At 35.5% G+C, this 21,782-nt stretch overlaps 3 protein-coding genes across 5 annotated transcripts; all 3 read left to right on the top strand.

Moving 5' to 3' along the window:
* The first annotated feature begins 5,070 nt into the window (after positions 1–5,070).
* On the top strand, positions 5,071–7,069 carry LOC114724471 (protein EARLY RESPONSIVE TO DEHYDRATION 15). Its single transcript, XM_028910826.1, has 3 exons — positions 5,071–5,135; positions 6,024–6,366; positions 6,571–7,069. The coding sequence occupies exons 2-3, from the start codon at positions 6,057–6,059 to the stop codon at positions 6,630–6,632; spliced, it is 372 nt and encodes a 123-aa protein (XP_028766659.1). The 5' UTR covers positions 5,071–5,135; positions 6,024–6,056; the 3' UTR covers positions 6,633–7,069.
* A 1,232-nt stretch (positions 7,070–8,301) lies between these two features.
* On the top strand, positions 8,302–15,311 carry LOC114724467 (uncharacterized). 3 transcript variants are annotated; one of them, XM_028910824.1, is made up of 15 exons: positions 8,302–8,516; positions 8,596–8,697; positions 8,806–8,868; positions 9,016–9,077; positions 9,204–9,301; positions 9,504–9,555; positions 9,796–9,888; positions 10,416–10,526; positions 10,971–11,340; positions 11,528–11,961; positions 12,254–12,363; positions 13,645–13,703; positions 13,785–13,972; positions 14,483–14,586; positions 14,961–15,046. In XM_028910824.1, the coding sequence occupies exons 1-14, from the start codon at positions 8,477–8,479 to the stop codon at positions 14,576–14,578; spliced, it is 1,878 nt and encodes a 625-aa protein (XP_028766657.1). In that variant the 5' UTR covers positions 8,302–8,476; the 3' UTR covers positions 14,579–14,586; positions 14,961–15,046. The 3 variants fall into 3 exon arrangements, with proteins under 3 accessions (XP_028766657.1, XP_028766655.1, XP_028766656.1); XM_028910822.1 differs by lacking the exon at positions 14,483–14,586 and having other exon boundaries at positions 8,307–8,516; positions 14,961–15,311; XM_028910823.1 differs by lacking the exon at positions 14,483–14,586 and having other exon boundaries at positions 8,310–8,516; positions 10,971–11,325; positions 14,961–15,311.
* Positions 15,312–16,702: 1,391 nt separating this feature from the next.
* LOC114724453 (peptide chain release factor PrfB3, chloroplastic-like) lies at positions 16,703–21,507 on the top strand. Its single transcript, XM_028910800.1, is given in 7 exon segments — positions 16,703–17,049; positions 18,243–18,460; positions 19,070–19,267; positions 19,744–19,786; positions 19,789–19,955; positions 20,531–20,708; positions 20,875–21,507. Coding segments are annotated over 7 exon segments (1,263 nt in total). The 5' UTR covers positions 16,703–16,880; the 3' UTR covers positions 21,165–21,507.
* The last annotated feature ends 275 nt before the right edge of the window (positions 21,508–21,782 follow it).

Here is a 21,782-nt window from a genome sequence, read left to right as displayed (position 1 = left end):
GGTGAATGTGCTTCTCGTTTTGTTTGGTTGGGTAGTTAAGTTCAGGCCCCTCTCGAATATGATTATTACTGCATGGCTCAAGTTTGGGAAAGATAAAAATTTTAATATCACTTTCAATCCTAATTATAAGATCTGTTTGTAATCTATAAATAAGATCGGAGGTAGCATATAGCTTTATATGTATATACTGACCAATTTGAAACTAATAAAAAAGCGTTGGTGGACATGCCACTTAAGTGGTCCTGAGTACGGAATCTGATGTAAATGAGTTGTTAATTGTCGATAATTCATGTACTGATACTAATGTTTGTATTATGCGAACTATCTTAATTTCGAACGAGGTTTTGTTTGCTGCTACTAAGCTGGTTAATAATTAAAACATGTGAATTATATATATATAAAGGATTCAATACGAATTACAGATATCGGTACTCTAAATTATACACAATTTTATGTCCAAGAATGAGGTTCATAGACCAGTGCTTTAACTAAGTAAGAATTTTATCACTATCAGGACGAGAATCTGGTCTGGAAAAACAAGAGTAGAAGCTAATTGAGAGAGACAAGGAACTTGCTTTATCGTGAGCATGATTAAATCGTAGATGTTACCATGACCAATGAACATAGCAACAGCTTAACCCTAAAAAATTATATCAAGAATCAAACCAGAGTCAGTGGCGGGCGCTTGAGATCAGAGGAGTGTAATAAAGTAAAAGTCAACAGTGATGTAAAGAGGCTGAATAGGAGTTTAGAAAAAAATATATTTTTGGGGGAGGAGTGGCTGACTTTGCGGTCGATTGACCCCTGTATTGGATTATTGAAGAAAGAAGGACCAAGCGTTCCATTAAAATATCTGAGGGATCATGTGATGGATAGTTAGCTTCAGCGTGCCACCAACCACCTCAGGACCCACCCACAATTTTGTGGGCGTTAAGCACACTTACCTCCCCACCAAATTTTTGTGGCCTCTGCTTCTCTCGCTTCCATACATATTGGAGGGCACTGCTTTCAACTAACACTTTGGGTAGTTATCATTGATTATTCCCTTCACGAGGTATTTGAATAAAAATTAAATTATGGTTTTAAAATTAATTTCATAATATACGAAATTTTTTTTGATTTATATGAAAATACGTGTTTTGTAAAAGTGATTTTTCTTAATTCCAAACACTCCTTTAGACTAGTTTGCACTCTCTCGAAAACGTGATGAGTCCCATCCCATGCTCCTTAAAAAGAGAGCATGGAATACCTGTCTTAATTTGCACTTTTCAAATTGTTTTTGGGTAATCTAGACTCGATTTGAATTTTTTTGTATTTTAAATAATTTGTTATTTAAGTATAAACAGAATTTAAAATAAATAAAATCCTATAATCACTGCTTTTTACATAAACAAATTTATTATTAAAAAATATAAATTAAGTATTTAATTTAAGTATGAACTATTTTGAGCGATTAATATTTTATCACAGCGGTGACGAGCACTTGGCGTAACGTGTTATAAAAATAATGGGATATCATTATGTGTCTACTCTAGTGGGTCAATTTCAGCTTCTTTAGCGGCCATGTGGACCTGCAAAACAAAAGGGGGTGGAATTGGATCCATGAGGAAACTTCTAGAAGCGCTGGCCACCCAAGAGAACTGAGCCCACCTCTTAACAGGCTAAGTTGGAACAAGGGATAAAAACAAAAACGGACCACGCCCAACAGATCGGACCGGATTTCGAGTTAACGCTGAAGGCCAAGTGCTGCCAGAGTCAGTTTCCAGCATCAATATTGGCAGGTCATGATGCTGCCAGCAGCCCAATGGCATATTAGTCCGATCTCTTCGTAAGTAAACAAGTTGTGAGTTTTATATCGCTTATAATTTTACATTGTCGGCGACTTAATTTATCTACCTCTCAGTAAATAATTAAAAAAAAGAAAAATGACAAATAAAGATAAGGAAAACTATAAATTCTCAAATAATGATTTATTACACTTTAATAAGTTTTGAGAACAATTGACTTATAAATAACAATATATTTTTGTAAAAAATTTTGATTTGTGATTTTGTAATTTTCACGATTTTTTTAATCATTTTCTCAACCAAAAAAAAAAAACCGCAGAGTGGATATTATATTCAGCCAGAGTCGATCAGCCTGTGCTTGCTGCTGGTATCTCTCAACTCATCTCATTGTATTGAACAATTCAACTAACGAGACGGCTAGGACGGTCAATACGTTGCTTATTTATGTTATTCTTGGTCCTTACAAGACCTAATTGTTTTTTTTAAAATATCCTTATTAATCATGTATATTAATTACAGTTATCATTTTATAAAATTTTTAACATGTGTAACTACTATAATGATTACTTTGAAAAATATAAATACACATAAAAGATAAAATGGATTTAGGTTTTATATTTAAAATTAAATTAAAAGTCAAATAAATTCCTATAATAAGAAATGGAGGTAGTATTATTTATGCGATGCTTCAGGCCTTTTAACTCAACATTAATACCACTGACATGGGCGATGGTTATCCCTCATTACAGAACTGATCTCTCTCAGAATAAGTCATTTAGTCAGCAAAATCAACGTTGAACGAAACGTTTTAGGAATGTACTTGAGAATTTCACGGTAGCAAGTTAACGCCTCAATTTTCATTCCAACAATCACAACGACGTCGTTAATTGACTTGTGCGTAAAACTAATTTAAACGCCATTTAACCATAGAAATATACAAATACAACAAAAAACTAACAACGACAAAACATTCTCGGAAGACTCTAAAACTATGTTTTAATTAAGGCATTCATTTTACGTAAAATTGATGCTCGTCTAGACCCGTAAGCCAAGCTCCAGTTTTAACCTGGTTCGGTGCGATTATTGCCTAGCACAGAAGAACTCTCTTATGATTATCATTTTTGAATTCGAGATTTAGAATGCTAAAAGAGAGATTTTAGTTATGATTACACGCAATGGCCACGCTCTTCAAGATAATCGTCATAATCATCAGTGGCCACTTTTGCTCCTGAGCTTTCAGATAATTGCGATATTTTGTTGAGTAAAGGTTTCACCCTCCACGATCCGTCCCCAGCAACCCCATGTGCGCGCAAAGCTCGTTATGGGAAGATTTTTGGGCTCGTGCTTCCCATATCCCAGACATGCAATTTATTACTAATTAATCATTACATCGTATGTAATTGATGGGACCTCAGGAACCAAGAGCGTTGTCCAAGCTAATAAGCATTCATTGTCTGGAGATTTTTCCACTCCACCACTAGACTTGGGTATATTTAAAAAGCTTTTTTTTAATAATAAATCGCGGGATGAATTAAAATTTAAATTCCTTACTACTGATGTTTGATAGTATTTTAAATAAGATTGTCTATATTAAAATGATACGTGTTTTTAAAAAAAAAAATCTTTTGATCCTTGTATATAGTGAAATCTTTCGATTCTTATATATAATGAAGTAACATAGACAAGTCATGTGCATATAGGTCACGTGCATGCACGGCAGACAGATACCATTTGAAAATGAAAATTCAATATTATTTCCATACTTTTATAATTGACCAGACACGTTTTTTTGGCGTCATATGTGATTTAAGAGATAAGTTTTTTTTTTTTAATTCATTGTAACTTACCTGCTCGTTACACTTTCTATTATTGAGATCCAAACTCACAGCCTCACATTCAAAAATGTCTTGACAAAAATGTTTAGTATTAGTTGGATTACAAATCCCCACTAAAATAAGCTCTTTATACTATGCTGATATCAGTATTTACATATTTAAAATTCATTTGAAATCTAATAAAATTGTATGAAAGTGATGTATTGGATGTTAAGTGCTGCTTATTACTACGAGAATGGATAATTATATTTTATTTTCCAAAAGGAACGTGATAGCTACATGATATATGCCCTACTAATACTGTTTTGATTTTTAATATAAGAGTCACTTAATTAATTTGACACAAGTTAAAAAAAATAAATGAATTACTGCTTAATTATACTTCTCCGGTCCTTAATATATGACCTAATTGTTGAGTTAGTTTTGGTTCTAAATATAAAAACTATTTCTCATATTTATTAATTTTCTCTAAATTATCCCTAAGAATATGCTCTCAACCATGATCAAGTAGAAGAGGAATATGGGGTATTAAGAAAGATGATTATGATATCTTAGGAAAAATGTGTCACATTTCTTATAATTAATTAACTTATAACTTTCTTAATATAATCAAATTAGTTAAATGAGTCTTATATTCGGAGGAGTAACAAATATGACATGATCTTCTTAAAATATTTTAATCATTTTTATGTAATATTTTTTGGCCAGCAGTAACTCTATGTAATATTAAATTGTATATTATAAGTTAAATAAATTAGTCTAAAAATAATAAATATAAGAAATAATATATATCAAGATGCCATATCTCTGATAAAAACTAACCTAGTCCCCCCCCCCCCACAACTAACTTCGTAACTAACTTATACATGTTACAACATAAAAAGTACATTGCTCTAAATAAACATGTCCTTCGTTCCAAGAAAACACACAAATTAAACCCAGCCCCTGCCGCCCTGCGCTAAAAACGGTCCGGTCACTAAACAATATAAGTCTCCTCTCTTTTTAGTAAAACTCTAAAACCACGGTAACGCCTAGAACTGCCCACAAGATCATTGCGACAAAACGAGGATCTATACCTGTGGAACCTAATAGACTCATATAGTAAATGGCTCAATCCCACCAGAAATGATCCTGTGGACGAGTTTTTACTTATAAATTATTTAATTATTAATTATTGATTATTAATACTAATAATTCGAAAAACACGAATGGGACGGAAACTATAAAGCCAGCAAGGCGAGTCAACAAAGGGAAAGGGTAGCCTCACACGGACCATTCTATTGACCCCACTAGCTGCTCCCGGGTGCGTCCGAAGGTGCACAGTGGACGGTGCATTGTTTCCATCGAGCCCGCGGGCCCCACCCCCTTCCGAACCTTTGCCTCCGAGGCTCGGGACCCTAACCTGTCTTCTTATTTATCTTCCTCCCCACCTCGCTTTCGCTACTTCGCATTCTCTATTCGTTCTTGCTTCGCCCCTTGGTCTGAACTAGTCATCGCCTTTATTTCCTTGCAGGTAATTTGTTCTCTCTCCTCTCCGATCTGTTCGCGATCCCAAGGGTTTTCGTTTTTATATGAATATCTGCGTTCGAATTTCTGTTTGGCTGCGGGGAAGGAGATGAGACCGAGGGAAAAATTGAGGTGCCAACGTTTGACTGGTTTTCAAGAATTAGGCTTTATCACGAAAGATGATGAAAAATACGTGAACCAGTATTGTTTTATAACGGGACAAGGATTAGTGGTGATTTTGGTTCTTTGACGCTGCATTTTGCGAGACTCAGGAAGATCGATTTAGTTTTCCGCGAGCAAGAACCGCTCGATCAAATTATGAAATGTCTTCAATCATTCGGTTTCCTCATGATCTGCTCGAAATTTGGGATCTCTAATCTCATTCTATTTATGATTACTTGGCCCTGGACACAATGATGAACTGTATCTTATTTGCTATGGTCGTATACTCTTGTGAGTCATGGAATTGTCAACCGCCCGGTCAAATTCGTTGTTTTTATCTTCGTTCTTTTTGGTTCATCTGGTTTGAATCACGCGGTGAAACACTTAAATAGTTTAAAATATAATGACTTAGGGTTGACTCCTCGGGTCGCTTATTATCTTGGGTGGGCTTCTAACTCGAAGGTTTCAAAATATAATGATTTTGTTGAGGTCGTAACTGCAGGGGAGTCAAGAATTGTTTTGGCTTGAAACTACGAATAACTTCCGTGTTTTGATCTTGTAAATTCAGAATATCAAGCTTATGTTGCCTTGCCAACGGGATTGTTTGCACATACTTTTGTTCTTGTAATCTTGGTGGGCCTGTGTGTGTATGTTGTTTTTATTATTATATTCGATTTAGCTCTTCATCCTGCCCAATACTGTTGCTGATCTGTCACCGTGCCCTGTGACACAGATCAAGAAGAAGGATCTAAGTCAAACTCAAAAGATGGAATTACTCTCTGGAGGAAGATCAACATTGAATCCTAATGCTCCTATCTACATTCCTGCTGCCTTCCGCCAAGTGGAGGACTTTTCTCCAGAATGGTGGCAACTGGTAACAACGTTGAGATGGTACCATGACTATTGGCTTAGCCAGCAACAGGATGGGGAAGGATATTATAACAATGCTGAGGTCGAATTTGATAGCAGTGATGTGCTTGATTTGCTGCCTGATACATTTGATCTTGACGCTGATGAAGATCTTTCTGTGATGGAAGCCCAGCTTGAGGAATTCATTCTATTTTCTAAGGCTGAAGGTAAGAATGCGAAGTTGCTAATTTAATGCCTAACTTGACTATTGAAAATTTCTGCACTGGGGGTACTATGGGAGACTCAGATTAAAATTTTTAATTCACCAGTTATTACGATGAAGCAGTTTGAGATACTTGAATTTTTCCTTACATCTGTGATTTGTCTAATTCATATTGTGGTTTATATATTGACGAACTTCCAATTTTCAGCTGAAACTGGTCCAAACACTCTCGTGAAAACGGAGCGTGGAGCAAAGCCACCAACTGCATAAGCAGCCTAAGATGCAGGTATCTGTGCAATCCAATAACCGGACTGAACGCCTGATCCCATGAGCATGCTGAGAATCGGGCTGGCGGTCGTTGAAGCTACTTAGTACTCACCATATTTGCTGTAGCTTTTTACCTTCCTGTAACTCCTGTATAGGCAATGTTCTGACTTTTCATATGTCCGCATCCTGCATTGTTTCCAAAGTCTCCTTTGGTAAACAGTCAAGTCAAACATAAAAAAGAAAAGTTTAGCAGACAAATTTGTATCGCAAGACCCGCAACATGTGCTATAGAAGTGTTAAAAAAAAAAAAGAGAGAGAGAGAGAGAGAAAGAAATCCATTATGTCACTTGATTTCAGCTTTCTCTTGTGGGATGGCATGTGGCCTCATGGAGTTGACTTGCATCTATATAAGTACTATGCAATATATAATTTTTTTTGCCAACGTACTATGCAATATATATATACAGCATAAAAATTATAAAAATTTATTCCAGTTATATCGTTAATTATTCAGATGCAGATTTTGCTATTTTGGGAGGGGGGGTCGGTGTGCTGTCTCTATTGTTGTATCATATGAATTGGGTTATGCTGTCCCACACTAGGGTTCCTGGCTTCATAAATTGACTTGGGCTTTTGACCTCTAAAAAGGGGAGAGGAGGAAAAATATGATCAATGGATCTTCTCTACATGTGCACTTATACATTAGGGGGAAAGGTCATGCAAGACGCTCTCATGCACGCACAGTCATGGATTTAAATTTTGATAGTATAATATTTTGCAATTTGAGCATGTAGATGGGTTGAGACTCAGATCAGTAGTCATGTGTTTAAATTTTGATAGTACTACTTTCGATCTTTAATATAAGAGCTAATTGATTAATTTGAGTAGATTAAAAATATTAGTTAAGCTGTTTATTAATAATAAATAGGTGTTGTCTTTCTTAAAATATTTTTGTTAATCAAGTATATTGGTTAAAACTTTCGTCATTACAAAGAATATTTTGAAAAAAAAATAGATAGATATGAGAGATAAAGTGAAATTGTGTTTTATATTTAGATTAAAATAAAAGACAAACAAATTTTTATATTAAGAATCGGATAGATAGGTTAAGGCTGAGATCAGACTGAATAATAGGAAGATACCGGAACGAAAAAGTACTACTGAACTGAACAATAGGAAGACACCAGCACGAAAAAAGATACCGGAACGAAAAATTACTACTGATCTGAGTCTCAACCTATCTACATGCTCAAATTGCAAAATATTATACTATCAAAATTTAAATACAAGACTACTCATGGAAGGGGAGCGTTCTCAACCGGCAATATGTGTAAATCTCTTCCAAAGTATTAAAGGTAAAAAGCATTTTGATAAGCCGGCACAAAAAAGCATTTTGATAAAAATATTTAAGATAAAAATCATCTCAAAATTATTATTTATCTGCTTTACTAAACAAAACTCACCAAAATCATATTTCTTAACTAAAATTTTTAAATTTGTTTATTTTATGCATAGAGATTAAGCCTTCCACTCATTTGACAAACGACAAAGTCATCAGACGCACTTTTACCCCAAAAAAAAATACAAAAATCAGATGCGCGGATGCCCCAAAAGGAATTTGTTTGTTTTCTGTTTTTTCACTTTTGGGCCTTATTTCCTTTTGTCTTTGTTTTGATTGGATTAGACACATTGTACGATCTCCTGGCCCAAAAACTTGATCTCGCCAGCTGATTGACGAAAATGACCCTGGAATTTCTATATAAGCATGCACGCCGCCCTCGGCTCCCGCCTTACATGGAAGTTTTGTTCCACTCTGTATTCCAACAGTAGTACACAACACAGAAACAATGGCGCCAAAAACAATGCCTTCGTCTCCAATCCGTATCGGTAAAACCCTAGAATGCAACATTTTTCGTTGTTTTGCTCCATTGCTGACCTGGACCTCAACACTTTTTTTCTCTCACAGGTAACTGCGAGATTCTCGTTGAGGCCAAAAGTTTCACCTGCAAGTCGGATTCAAATGGCCTCCAGATTTCTCTTCCAGGAAGGGGGAAGATTAAAGTATCAGGTGTGCGATAGTGATTTGTCCCCCGCTAAGAAACATATATCGTAAAACGGGGATTGATTGGGATTTTGACGGAGATTGTTTGTGGCCTTTTATCTTCCAATTTTGCAGTTGTGAAAGGCGAAGTTACGACTAAAGGAAATGATTCTGAGAATTTTAAGCTTGAAGATAGAGGTGAAATGTTACATTCACATATCATTGTATCGAGTGTTTGAGAGTTTAGTCTTTATGACTATCCGATGACTGTTTGATAGTTTAGTCTTTATCACAATCCAATGATGTTTTTATTTTTAATTTTTTTAAATTTCCGGGTTTATGTAGATCATAAATTCGTCCTTGTTAATCCTAAAGATGCTGACGGCACTACCAAATCCTACCTGCAGGTAAAACTTTTTCTCTCTGTGTGAGACTGTGTATCTGGTGTGAGTCTCCATGTTTACAGAATCTTTTCTCTTCGCTCTTGTATATTATCAGTTTAAGTTAAAGTATTTCCGTCAATGAGTGGGCAGGAAGTATTGCAGATGTATATGACAGAACTTCCTGGAATGAATTATGCTGCGAATACTGGAAAACAATCAAAATTTCTTGAGAGATGCGTAACTAATGGGTATTACGTTCTTCTCATTTCACTCTCTTCCCTTGCGTGCTTATAGTTGTTCTGCAGTGCTAGTTCATTAATCACGCTGATCGTAATTTACAGTCTCTTTTTGGGGAAAAATTGTTACCCGTGTGCCTTAAGATTATATACATGTCGCGAGTAAGTTGAATGGTGCAAGAAACTTTCATTCATTGATTGTTTATGCCTGCAGAAAATATCGTACGCTGCTTCTGAAATCTGGTTCTGTTGGAAATTCTGGAAAGGTATGTTTGCCAGGTGAACCTGAGTGCATGGTTAATCCCACTAGTGCTAGTTCATTAACTATTGACCTTGCTGATCTCATGCTGATCCTTTCCTTTTCATCTTAAAGATCACCAGGATTTACCAATTTATAATTAATTTAAAAATTCGTTTCTTTCCATTTTATAATCATGCAGTTGAATGTATCAGTGGGATTATAGAAACACTTATTTCTTTATTTAATCCGTTTCGTCCCCATATAGGTTATAGCTGCTATCACATATCAAATAGTCCCTGCAGATACAGAGTATGCAGAGATCCCACTTGCAGCGGTCAGTGCAATCTATCAACGCAAGGTCTGTTCTTCTCCTTATTTACATTTTCTTAATTTAATTTTATCTTTTCAAAATATCATGATGTCATGATGACTAGGGTCCAAGAGATGAAGTTGTAATGACTAATGTGAAGAAATAAAACTATTTTGTTGTTGTTGTTGTTGTTTTTGGTTGGTTCCAAGATTTGCTTGAAAGCTTCCAATAGTAATTTTCTTGTTCTTGTATCTTATAACGAAGAGGCGATGCCTTTAGGAGAACCATTTTAATAACCAGCACTGCCACAGTGAAATCTCTGGGAAGTGAGGTACATAACGCATGAAATTCAAATTGCGTGCTAATCTTGTTTCTGAAGGATCTGGTAATCAGAAGTCTATCTGAATTTCAAACTGTTCAAGTATAAAGATGGTGCAGCTTATATAATAGTTTAAGCACTTTGTTAATTCTCTAACACACGACCTCTGCTCCTTGTTTAGGTTCCATTTATGCTGGCACAGTAAATTTCACTAACTTATTGGCTCAAGCAAGCTTTCTAAGTTAATATTTTACAGGGTCTTGGTCATATGTTGTTTGTAGAGCTACGGAAGAGATTTCAAGATGTTGGCATTCGTTCAATTTTCTGCTGGGGAGACAAAGAATCTGAAGGGTTTTGGGTTAAACAGGTAAAACATAATTAAAACATGTCAGGATTGGGGACCATCTTAATAGTCATATCTGGTTGTTTACATTTATAGATTGTTGTTTCATTTTTGAGCCTTCCTGTTAAGGGTTAAAGATGTAAATTATAAATAAAACATCCCAGGATAGGAGTATGAAGCATCTTATAGTCATATCTTGTTGCTTACTTTAACAGAATCTTTTTTCATTTTTGAGTCTTTCTTTAAATGCTTCCAGTGCTGGATTGATACACAAGCGTTTTTTTAAATGAGTGAATTTAGTATAACATTTAACTAGAAAGGGCAAATTTCATGGTAAGATGAATACTCAACGTTGTCCCATGCAATTTGCTAAGCATAGAGCCATAAATTTTGTTAATTCATGTGAAAGTTGTTTCTTCAGTTCTGATGCTACTGTATTTTTTTTAAGTTTTAACTTTGGAATTGCAGGGTTTTATATCAATAGCAGAGGTGGACACCAAAGGTAGAGCTCGCAAGTTACCTATAAAAGCTGATATTCGTAAAGCATTATGCTTTCCTGGTGGTTCTACACTCATGATTTTCCATCTAAGGATGGGATTTTCAGCTGACGCTACTAACTCTATGAAGTGTCTTCCCTCACAACAACGTCAGAATTACTTGACATTTGGAAATGACAAGAACGACCAGCTTAAATTTACAGGACAGTTACACATTGATTTGAATCTTTCAAACAACTCTACTGATAGAACAGATAATATGGAAACTAGTCATCCCAAGGCTTTGGTGAATGATGGATTTTCAAAAGAATCTGATGAATTGAGCGGTGCGTTTTCTCCTGGTATATCTTTTAATCTGTCTGTCTGGGCGTCTCCCTCTCCTATTTGGGGATATTTTCTGGAGTCTAATAGTTTTTTAAAATTGGAGGGAGCAACTGTAGTCTCTTTGCTTAGGTCTATTTATTGTATATTCTATAATCTTTTGCTCTATAAACAAGATTTGATGGTTGCAATTATTTGCTGGTGCAGATGGTGAAACACCACCCGCTGTTGCAGGACTTGCAAACGATGAAGTTGATGCTGAAATGAAGGATTGTTCTAATTCCACAAAAGGTGCAAAGAGGACCTGGGAAGCCTCTTTGTCATCCTTAAAGTCAAAAAGAGTGAAAGGTTGCCATTTAGTTGATGATAGATCTGAGTCTAGCTGGGGTTTCGTGTCAGAGGTTGATAGGACTAATTCTTGTTTTGTGGGATGCTCATGGGGTGTTTTGAGCGGAAAAAGTTCAGCAGAGCTCCCATATGGTGACTCTTTGATTGTCCAAGAAAAGAATTCTGAGAAACTCAAAGGGGATTATTTAGATTTAGAAGCTCAAGTCAACAATGAACAGCTATCAACTAAACAATGCTTTAGAATCATGCTGATGAATATTGCTGATGATGCTAAGAAAATGCACCTTACAAAGGTATGTTTGATAGTTGCATTACCAGAGAAATTCTCATGTACGGGATTGGCAGTACTGGGTACTGGCATGTTGCTTTAATTGTCCTTTATGTCGGAATACGCTTTGCTTCTTCTGAACAAATCAATCGTCTTCCTTGTGAGGACTGATTCACCATAGTTGGGAGGAACAAAGTTTTTAGAAATCAAATTGTGTCAAACTGAATTTTTTGAAAATTATTTTTCTCTAGTAATGTGATAAATTCCTGGAGATTGTGTCATGTATGAAGCCTTGACGATATTCTTCTTATAAATAGGTAATTGAAGCCCTTGGTGGCACTGTTACCTCTGAAGGAAGCATGACCACACATATTGTCACAGGCAAAGTGAGGAAAACTTTGAATTTCTGCACTGCCCTCTGCTCAGGGTTAGTTCTAAACGTCCATTTGCCTAGCTTCATAGAGAAAGTATTTGTGGATGAAATATATTGTTTAAATAGTTTTCATTTGCGGCTAGAGCTTTTGAGATTATCGGAGTCTTTGTTTTTCTGGTTTAATTTTGATATGTTGATGCTACGCATATCTCTTGTTTCTTGAATGAAGCGGATTAATTTGTTTCGTCATCTTTGATCACCTTTGAGTATGAGTGTTTTGAATCTTGCATGTTTTTCGGTCATACGCATGTTTTCCTTATATACCACCTAAATAATCTTATCTAACTTCTGCATAGTTATTTTTCATCTTATTTTAATTTAATTGCTGATATTCCTGAAAAGTGTTCACAATTTGCCAAGATCTTAAAATTTTAACAGTGCACTTATTTGCAGATTAAAATGTTCTTTTTTTCCTAGGATTAATATAAACTTTAGTCTCTCAAGTTTGCCCTCATATTTGTTTTGGCCCCTTAAGTTTTAAACCATAAATTTTGGTCGCTCAAGAGGCAAAATAGTCCAAGTTTTTATTAGATTATAGGGATCAATGTTACAAATAAAAAGAAACTTGAGGGATCAAAACCAATGGTTTGAAACTTGAGGAACCAAAACCAAAACTAAAATGAAGGCAAACTTGAGGAACCAAATTTTGTATTAATTCCTTTTTTCAACTATTAAATTCATTATTGTCTTGAGATTGTTTTTTTTTAATTTGCTTCTTTTCGGCTTATTTCTTTTAATTAAGTAAAGTTTCCAGTAGATCATGTCAACCGACAGCAGATAATACAGAGAGCACTTCTTGCAAGATCACTTCATGGGAAATGAAGCCGTGCCTGATGCACTTAAATGCACACTATCTTAAGATATCTATGGTGAACAATGAGTGGCAAAACTAAACTAGTTACTGGACGATGCACGTCGAAAATACAAACCTAATAAAAAAAAATGAAATAAATTGATTAATGTTTGTAGTTTTGTCATCACATGGTAGTTCTCTTTCTTATTTTATTAATTTACTAAGCACTGGCTCCTGTTTTGTTTCACGTTTGATGTGATTAGTGTTGTGCATATGATAGTATCATACTCTTCCAGTCCTTAATGTAAAACCTATTTAACTAATTTGATGAAATTAAGGAAGTTATGTAAGTTAGTTAATTTGTTTCCTAAAATACCATAATCATCTTTCTTAATATCTTTTCTCCCTCTCCTACCTGATTATGGTTGAGGTATTGAAAAAAAAAAAAGTTATACACAACTCATGTGGATGTTACTACACAGGGCATGGGTGGTCTCATCAGATTGGTTAAAAGAAAGCTGTCGTGAAGGCAAATTTATTGGTAAGTCAAGCCAACTATCTAGTTTAATATCTTTTATTCATTTGGCAATATAACCACTCGTTATTTTAAATCAATATGCAGATGAGTTGGCTTACATATTAGATGACAAGGATTACCTATTGAAGTACAGATCTGATTTAAAAAGTGCAGTTTTCCGTGCAAAAGCCAACCCCCGAGCTTTATTCAAGGGGTACAACGTGTGCATTGCAGAGCATGTTCAACCTCCTGCTAAAACACTATCTGCAATTGTGAGCTCTGCTGGTGGCAATGTGAGTATAGTAATTAGACTGAAATCTGAATATGGTTTAAGAAAACTATAGAGTATGTGTTTGGAAACCCCCCCCCCCTCTTGGCTTAGTAGAATATTGCACCTTATAAGCGTGTACTGTACTGAGAACTAACCATATGAAACATTTGAATACCAATTCTGACATGGTGCGACACACGCAGGCATATGCGCGCACGCACATGAAAACATGTTGTTTGACCTCTCTCTCTCTCTCTCTCTCACACACACACACACACTGTTTGACATATCACACCCAATCATAAAAACAGTGTTTGACCTCTTAAGGATGGTTTACTTCATTCTTTTCCCGTTCTCCAATACTCAAAAGTTCCAAAATTCAATTCTATTAAGAATAGTGCTCTGAAGATTTCTATTCTCAAAAGGTTAAGCTGTTTTGCTATTAGTTCTAATTTAAGATTCTCGTTTTAACTATATCAAGGTTAGAATTTCAAAGTGAACTGAATATTGGAAAAGCTGAATTCCTTGAGAGAGAGATTTCTCCAGTCTTATCTTTCTTTTTCTTAGCAAACCACCCATATCTGGAGTTAGACTCCGACTAATTTGGATCAAGCCGGGTCGTGCTTGAAAAATGAGGTAGCTTTCTCAAAGATGTCTTTTAAATCCACAAACCTGAACTCAAAATATCTTGTGGTTTCATTACATTATCTTTTAGGTTACCTAAAGTGGTGATGAGTTTTTTGGAATTCACAACTAATCACTCGATGAGCCCTTTGGGAAGTGGTACCTTCAAATTCCATTGCCAATTGAAATTTTTAATCATATAAAGCTTCCTTAATGCCAAGCATAAGCCCTTTATCTTTTCCTATTTATTAGGAGCTATTTTCTTTACATACAGCAGGGAAAAACTTGAGAGTTGTCTTGCATCTGCTTCCTGCTCACTTAAGTTTTGCTTGCTTATAGATAAATATATTCAATTTGTCACAAATTCCGCTGTTTTGGTATATCAGGTTATTCGTGGGTTGAAGAAAGTAAATGAAACATCCTCAACCATTTTTGTGACATGTGAAGAAGATATGGAAGAAGCAATGGTAGCTGCAAAGAAGGGGATCCGAACTTTCAGTAGTGAGTGGTTTATGAACTGTGTCATGAGACAAGAACTTGACATGGGGGCCTTTCAGTTTGCAGAGTCCTTATGAGGATGGTGACTTGCCGAGTGATGATTAACATGATTTCTTGTGATGCAGAATTAGACCATATCTATCGCCACCCATGTATATTTTTTTTGCCCAATGGGTTCATACCCCTAAAGAGAGAGTTCTAGTGCAACTCGAAATTTGACCATGCGGGTAATATGACAAGGTAGCCCCGCCGGCGGTTGTTGTAGTTTTGGGCTTGTAACTGGATTTATCGCTGATTTTGCCAGAAACGTTGCAAATCTACTTGAGATGTATAGAGAAAGAGACCTGTGTGGTTGGAGAAATGGAAAAAAGATCTTGTTATCCTTAGGGGGTGTTTGGCAAAACCAAAATCACGGTTTCAGAATCACTTTTCCGCAAAACGAGGTAACCTCCTCCACATATTTACTTCGTAATCCGTAAAAGCACTTCTGAAACCATAGTTTGGCTTCTATCCAAATACCCCCTTAATGTATTTCATTCGCCAATGTGGAAGATCTTCTGTTAGGATTTACATTGGGTGCTCATCAGTTTTGATGAGCATCCAATGCTCATCAGATCTAGACGGTCCGAATTTATTTTTATTTTTAAAAAATAATTATTTTAATAGGTATAAGATAAAAAATAAAAATAATCTCTTAACTATTATTTTTTAAAATAATTATTTAATAATATTAAATTTGAACGGTTCAGATTGCTTATCAGGTGATGAGCATTGGGTGCTCATCAGGTGATGAGCTTGATAAGCATCGAATGGAGACCTGTTCTGTTAATCTCGTTTTTAAATTGTCAATCTTAATCATTTCCCCTGCTTTTTTGGCGTCGTCGATCTTAGTATAATGATGATGATAACCGGAAATTTTTCGCCCACAGACAAGCGGCAAGTAAAAACACCAGTTTTTCCTGTCTTTTTTACGAGTTTTTTTTTAAATTTTTTTAAAAGAAGTTACCTTGATTGTATATATAAAGCCGTATACGAATTTTTTCAAGCATTAATTTTCTTAACTAAATCGATGAATTAAGGGGCAGTTGAATTTTTTTTTATCAAAAAAAAATCGGCACATGAATTTATAAAATAAATAAGGATGGATTAAGAAAGTCGAGAAAATTTTACATATTAAGTACTTCATCTTTTCAAAATAATCATTTTTAAGTGTTTTTCTCTCTTATTCTTTTTCTTAGAAAAACCCTTTTAGGATATTTTTTCAAAAATATATTGATTGACTGTGAAACATTTCATAAATAAAAATATCATAATCTTCTGAAAAAGTCTTATAAAGAGAAGAAAGAATGATATACATTGAAATGAAGCTTGCGTTGCGTATGCGAATATTATTATATATTTGTGTGTATGTATTTGTTCACATATATTAATGTATTCGAATTTAAAATAAATTAAATATACTGTTCTTTTTTTTTTTCCACCAGCAAACTAAATATAATGTTCACAAGTTATGAACGAAAAAGAAATTATAACTTATTCTTCAATTTTCATTTTCCCGGGTGGCATTATACTCGCCCAACCTTGCCCCTCATTTCTCAATTCTTTTTTATTTAGAAGCAGTTGGCGGCAACTAACGAGCGCAATTCACTATCCACTCCCCCGTTGTGGTTATATTGTAGTCCACTTGTCGTCATTGGCAGCGAACGTCTTTCTGAAATGAATTTGAAGATAAGAATCTCAAGGTTAGAGGGTGCACGGAAGGAGGAGGAGAGCAGTTGGGGAAATAGCTGTAGCGTCCAAACGTAGCAATGGCGACCATCGCCTCTGATCGTGCTTGTGTAAGAAGCTCTTATGATTCTTCGGCTTCCTTCGGTGCCAAATTGCAGGATGCTCTGAGGAAGAAAAAGCCACGTACTCAGCTGGGAATTAGAGCTTGTCATTCCATGGTTGACAGGAAAAAAGTCTACGAACAAGTGGGTCTGTTCCATATTGCTTTCTTTGCACGCAATAGCGTACAGGAACTATAAATGATTTCAGATTTCTGTGGTTCATGTCTGGATTATACTGAAATGTTTGTCAATGGACTCAGTTCCTCTAATTAAATAATGTGTGATTGACTAACTGAGGATAGAAACGGAAGGAGGCATCTTCTGTTTAAGCTTTTAGTAGATAACCAGGGCTAGTGCTCGGCTGTGTGTTTTCTTTCTGGAACGGTTTCTCTTGATGTTTGATTATGGAAGAAATAAGCATTATTTCGCGATAACTGGGGCAAGAATGTGCGTTGATGGTGTTATTTTGGACATTGGTTGATGTGATAATAGGCTTTGTAAGCGTAATATTTACTTTGCTATTAATGTTTTAATGTGGACAATGGTAGCCTATGGACATTTACCTTTTTAGATACCCCCTCTAACCCAAATTAGAAATCATTTTTAACCATTTTACGCTTACCAATAAAGTTTGTTGTTGTTAGTTAAATATATTAAACTTCTCAAAAATTACATTTAACTTTCCAAAAGTACCCTTATTAAATAGTAACCTCATATAAATGATGTCTCTCTTGATTTCTCTCATAAATAAGGGTAAATTTGAGGGAAAAAGACATTTAATGCTCACCGCATTCTATAAAATGACTTGCATTTTGAATATCTCAAATGGTCTTGAATATAACTTACATTTTGGGATGGAGGGAGTAACTAGTAGCAGTGACATTTGATTTGATGGCCTAGAAACTTAAGGCATGATAATTCAATGGCTTGGTGGAATTTGAGAAAAGGTACTAATCAGATGGAAAAGCTACTTGAGCTGAATTACAAATTAATATAAACCCTTTAGGTCATGCTAGTTGCACATACAATATGTGGGGAATCATGCATATATTTTCCCTTTGGAAAAGTGATGCCGTGTGCAACAGCGGTGGCCTTCATCAAACTTGTAGATTGTCAGTTGCTAATTTCTTTATCTCCCTTTTTTCTAGACATAACTTCCTGAGTTGGCCCTCAATTTTATGTTATTGACACCTATTCTGCTAATTTGGCTGGCCAATGCTAAGCCATTGAACCAATTTTAAATAAGGAGTTCTATTAGGCTAGCAACATTTACTATTTGTCTGATGCTTACTTCTTTGGTGTCCATTGTTTCTGACAACCTACTGAAATAAATACAATCAGGTTTATTTTCTCTAAGAAGGAAAATTGAAGATGCAGTTCTTCGTGCTGAGATGTTTGCACCTACAGCCTTGGAAATGGAAGAAGCAAGATGGATTGAGCAAGAAGAAATGATACGTAACTATAATCTATGGGATGATCTTAATAAGTCCAATGACATTCTGCTCAAGTTAGCAAAGAGTGCCAAAGTAGTTGATGCTCTTAAGGACTTAAAATATAAGGTTATCCTCTTTTCACATCAATTTCATCAGAAGTTTGGTTGTGATTCTTTTTTTCCCCCTCCCTATTTGAAACAATTGGTTGCTGATGATTTGTTGGCTTATGAATTTCTGATTTTTTGGAATCTTGTAAATTGATTAATGATAATTGCGATATAGCAATGAATTTAAGAATGAAACATGGATAAATAAATTAATGAGCCATAATAGTTGGAATGCTATTCTATGAAGCTTAGTGATATGACTAATGTTATGAATGACATCTTTTATTATTCAGCATTCATTCATAGTCGTAGCCACTATAAACTTCCTTTTGTAGTAGAGTTCTCCAATCTTCATTCGACCAATCCCCTGAAACCACAATGTGGTGAATGCTTGGATTAGGAATTCTGATATCCTAGAGAAGGCTAGCTAGTATTTTGCTTCCTGATGAAGTTATAACATGACTGCCCTCACAGCTTCAGCATCCCAAAAGACATAATGTTTGCTGTAACCAGTAAAAGCATGTAGCTAATCTCATTCTAGTTTATATTCTTACACGCTTTTTTTCTTTTTTATTTTCGTTTTGCAAAAAATAAATGATTCAGTGTTCTATGTTTTGGTATTCTGCAGGTGGAGGAAGCAAAGCTGATTACTCAGTTGGCTGAGATGAATGCTATTGATTATGGGTTTTATAAGCAAGCATATGAGGCATCTTTGGATGTAAGCAAGATTCTGGATCGATATGAGACGTCTAAGCTTCTTAAGGGCCCATTTGATCTGGAGGGAGCTTGTTTGATCATTAAAGCTGGGACTGGCGTCCGTCATAAGGTTTGATAATCATATGTTTGCTCTTGGCACTTCTTTATGGTAATGAACCTCCATGCTTAGTTTGATCTTGTTTCAAGGAGTACACAGTTGGAACTAAAGTTAACATCACCCCTCGTATTCTTGTTAGAACCTAAATGCTTAATTTTCCATATTGCTGTATCCATAAACACCAAATGCTTCTTTAGTCCTTTCTACAGCAGTTTAATTCAATATGCCAATTTAATCAGGCTTTATATTTTTCAAAGCATACTCTCACATATGTGAGGCAAATTGTTGACAGATATTCTATAAGCCTGAAAATTCATTGAATGTGTGGATTTTTGTATTGTTCTTCCCAATAAAACTGAATGTTCAAAATGAGCTATTGTAAAGCTGGGTTGTTGACAGTCCAAACTGTGATCCAATATTATCTGCGCTCTGGCTATTTATTTACATGTACTTCTGGCATTCTTTGACCCACTTTTGCGTAAATACAGCTTTGGGCAGAACAGCTTCTAAGTATGTATCTTAAGTGGGCCAAAAGCAGGGTGATGAAGGAAGAATAGTTGATAGATGCCTGTTCAAGAATGGTGGCATTGCCTCAGCAACTGTAGAATTTGAATTTGAGTATGCTTATGGTTATCTTTCAGGAGAAAAAGGAGCTCACCACATGATAAGGAGTTCTTTGGATGAATCTTCTCTGCTGGAGGTGACTTTCCTATGCCATGGACTATATCTTAAAATTCACTTCCATTCATGCACCTAAGAAAAGTTTGCATTTGTTCAAATTTGTCCTTGCATGAACCTTTGTGCTTCTTTAAGTGGATATGGACCAAATTTGCTGATTTCACTCTAAGATGTTTTTAAGGAACTTTTCATTTTGTCAGGATTATCATAATCAGGTTAAAAAATTGATGAAAATAAAGAATGTTTTGGAATTGAAATGGGATTTGATCATTAATCAATACTTAAAAATACCGACTGACTGACGGATTTGATAACATTTGAATGGAAGATTCTGTTTACATCTTAAAGCTGTCATTTATGTAATCTTGATTGATCTGCATACAGAATGAGGTTCGGCTGCTTTATTGCCATATTACTCTTTACCCTTTTGCAGTAAATAATGAAATTTTAGGGCCATTTTTGTTCGCAAAAATTAAATTTTGCAGGGCAGCCCAGCAGTTAAGCATGTGGTTCCCGTGTTCCTTGAAAAGTCATCTGACTTGGAAATTGATCATGAGGATTTGATATCATCTTTCTTAGCAAAATTAAATTTTGTAGGCCAGCTCAGCAGTTGTGGATGTTGTTCCGATGCTCCTTGAGAATTCATCTGACCTGGAAATTGATCATGAGGATTTGATTATCTCATCGCCTTCAAGTGTTGGAGAACAGAAGAGCCATACTAGGTCAAGAGTTTGCATTCAGCATCAACCTACTGGGATAAGTGCGGAGTCCGCAGGTACTCACTTACATACATGTTTAGTTTCACGTTTAGTGTTATTCACTTCCTGTCCAGAATCTTGTGTCAGAATTTAATGCTCTAGTAGTTTAAATCAGAACCTCCATTTGGATTTTGAAATTTGATATGAACTTCCCTAGATGTTGAAGCTTAGCATGTTGGGCAGGTGAGAGAACCCTCTTTGCTAGTAAGATGAAGGCGCTTAACAGACTGAAATCTAAACTTGAAGTGATAGCAAGGGAACAAGGAGTTTCCGGGATAAGTGGTATTAGGAAAGATGCCATTGTGAATCTATGGCAAGAAGAAGCTCGCAGATATGTCTCTTATCCGTACAAGCTAGTGCATGATGTAAAGACTGGCATTGAGGTGCCAGACCTAAATTCTGTTTTGGAGGGCAATATTGGATCCCTCATTGCAGCTCATATTAATATCAGAAACTCCTGTCATAAGGTCTAAATCTCCTAGTCCCCATCAATACAAGTCCCTGATCCCAGGTTATTTCAGCAGTTGGTTACACAGTCAATGTTCAAAAAACATGAAAAGAAAAAGGGGAAAAGAAGAGCACATTGCTTATATTCTGTATTTTCTTCATGTTGGAACTTTCTAGATCAAAACTTCGATTTCTTGGTGTCATGGGAGAAAGCAAAGGAAGCATCAATCCGTCATATTCTTAGACTGATTGCTGACTTAAATATCGTGTCGTTATGTTTTACATCGTTAATGGGATCATGCCAGAGCCCCTTCTTTCTGTCTGTTGAATTCCGTTTGTGTATATATAAAAAGACTTTTTCTAGGCCTTTCCGAAATTTTGGCTTCATGGTGAGAGGCTGAGGCTGAGAGCAATATAGTGTCACCATCAAGTCACGCGATAGAAACTGCACTCCTCTGTTGAACCCCCAAAAAAAAAAAAAGATTTTTTAAGCTATTCTTTAGAGAAAATCACAAAAAAAAAAACTGTTAAAATAAAAAAAATTACACACATGGGTCTGTTCATAAAAATTGTTGTCAAAACCCATATTATAAAACTTATAGTAATATTGTTGTGGGTTTTTATTTGTAATTTTTTTATTTTGG

This window comes from Neltuma alba, unplaced genomic scaffold (genome assembly GCF_004799145.2).
Source record: "Neltuma alba isolate B1F8T4 unplaced genomic scaffold, ASM479914v2 tig00012190_pilon, whole genome shotgun sequence".
Taxonomy (NCBI): Eukaryota; Viridiplantae; Streptophyta; class Magnoliopsida; order Fabales; family Fabaceae; genus Neltuma; species Neltuma alba.
Note: the sequence above shows the minus strand (reverse complement) of the source record. Positions and strands in the feature narration are given on the sequence as shown.

Coding starts and splice junctions, on each gene's coding strand:
- LOC114724471 (XM_028910826.1), top strand. CDS start 6,057: ATGGAATTACTCTCTGGAGGAAGATCAACATTGAATCCTAATGCTCCT. Junction 6,367..6,570: donor TCTATTTTCTAAGGCTGAAG/GTAAGAATGCGA, acceptor TCCAATTTTCAG/CTGAAACTGGTCCAAACACT.
- LOC114724467 (XM_028910822.1), top strand. CDS start 8,477: ATGGCGCCAAAAACAATGCCTTCGTCTCCAATCCGTATCG. Junction 8,869..9,015: donor TTTTAAGCTTGAAGATAGAG/GTGAAATGTTAC, acceptor GGGTTTATGTAG/ATCATAAATTCGTCCTTGTT. Junction 10,527..10,970: donor AAGGGTTTTGGGTTAAACAG/GTAAAACATAAT, acceptor TTGGAATTGCAG/GGTTTTATATCAATAGCAGA.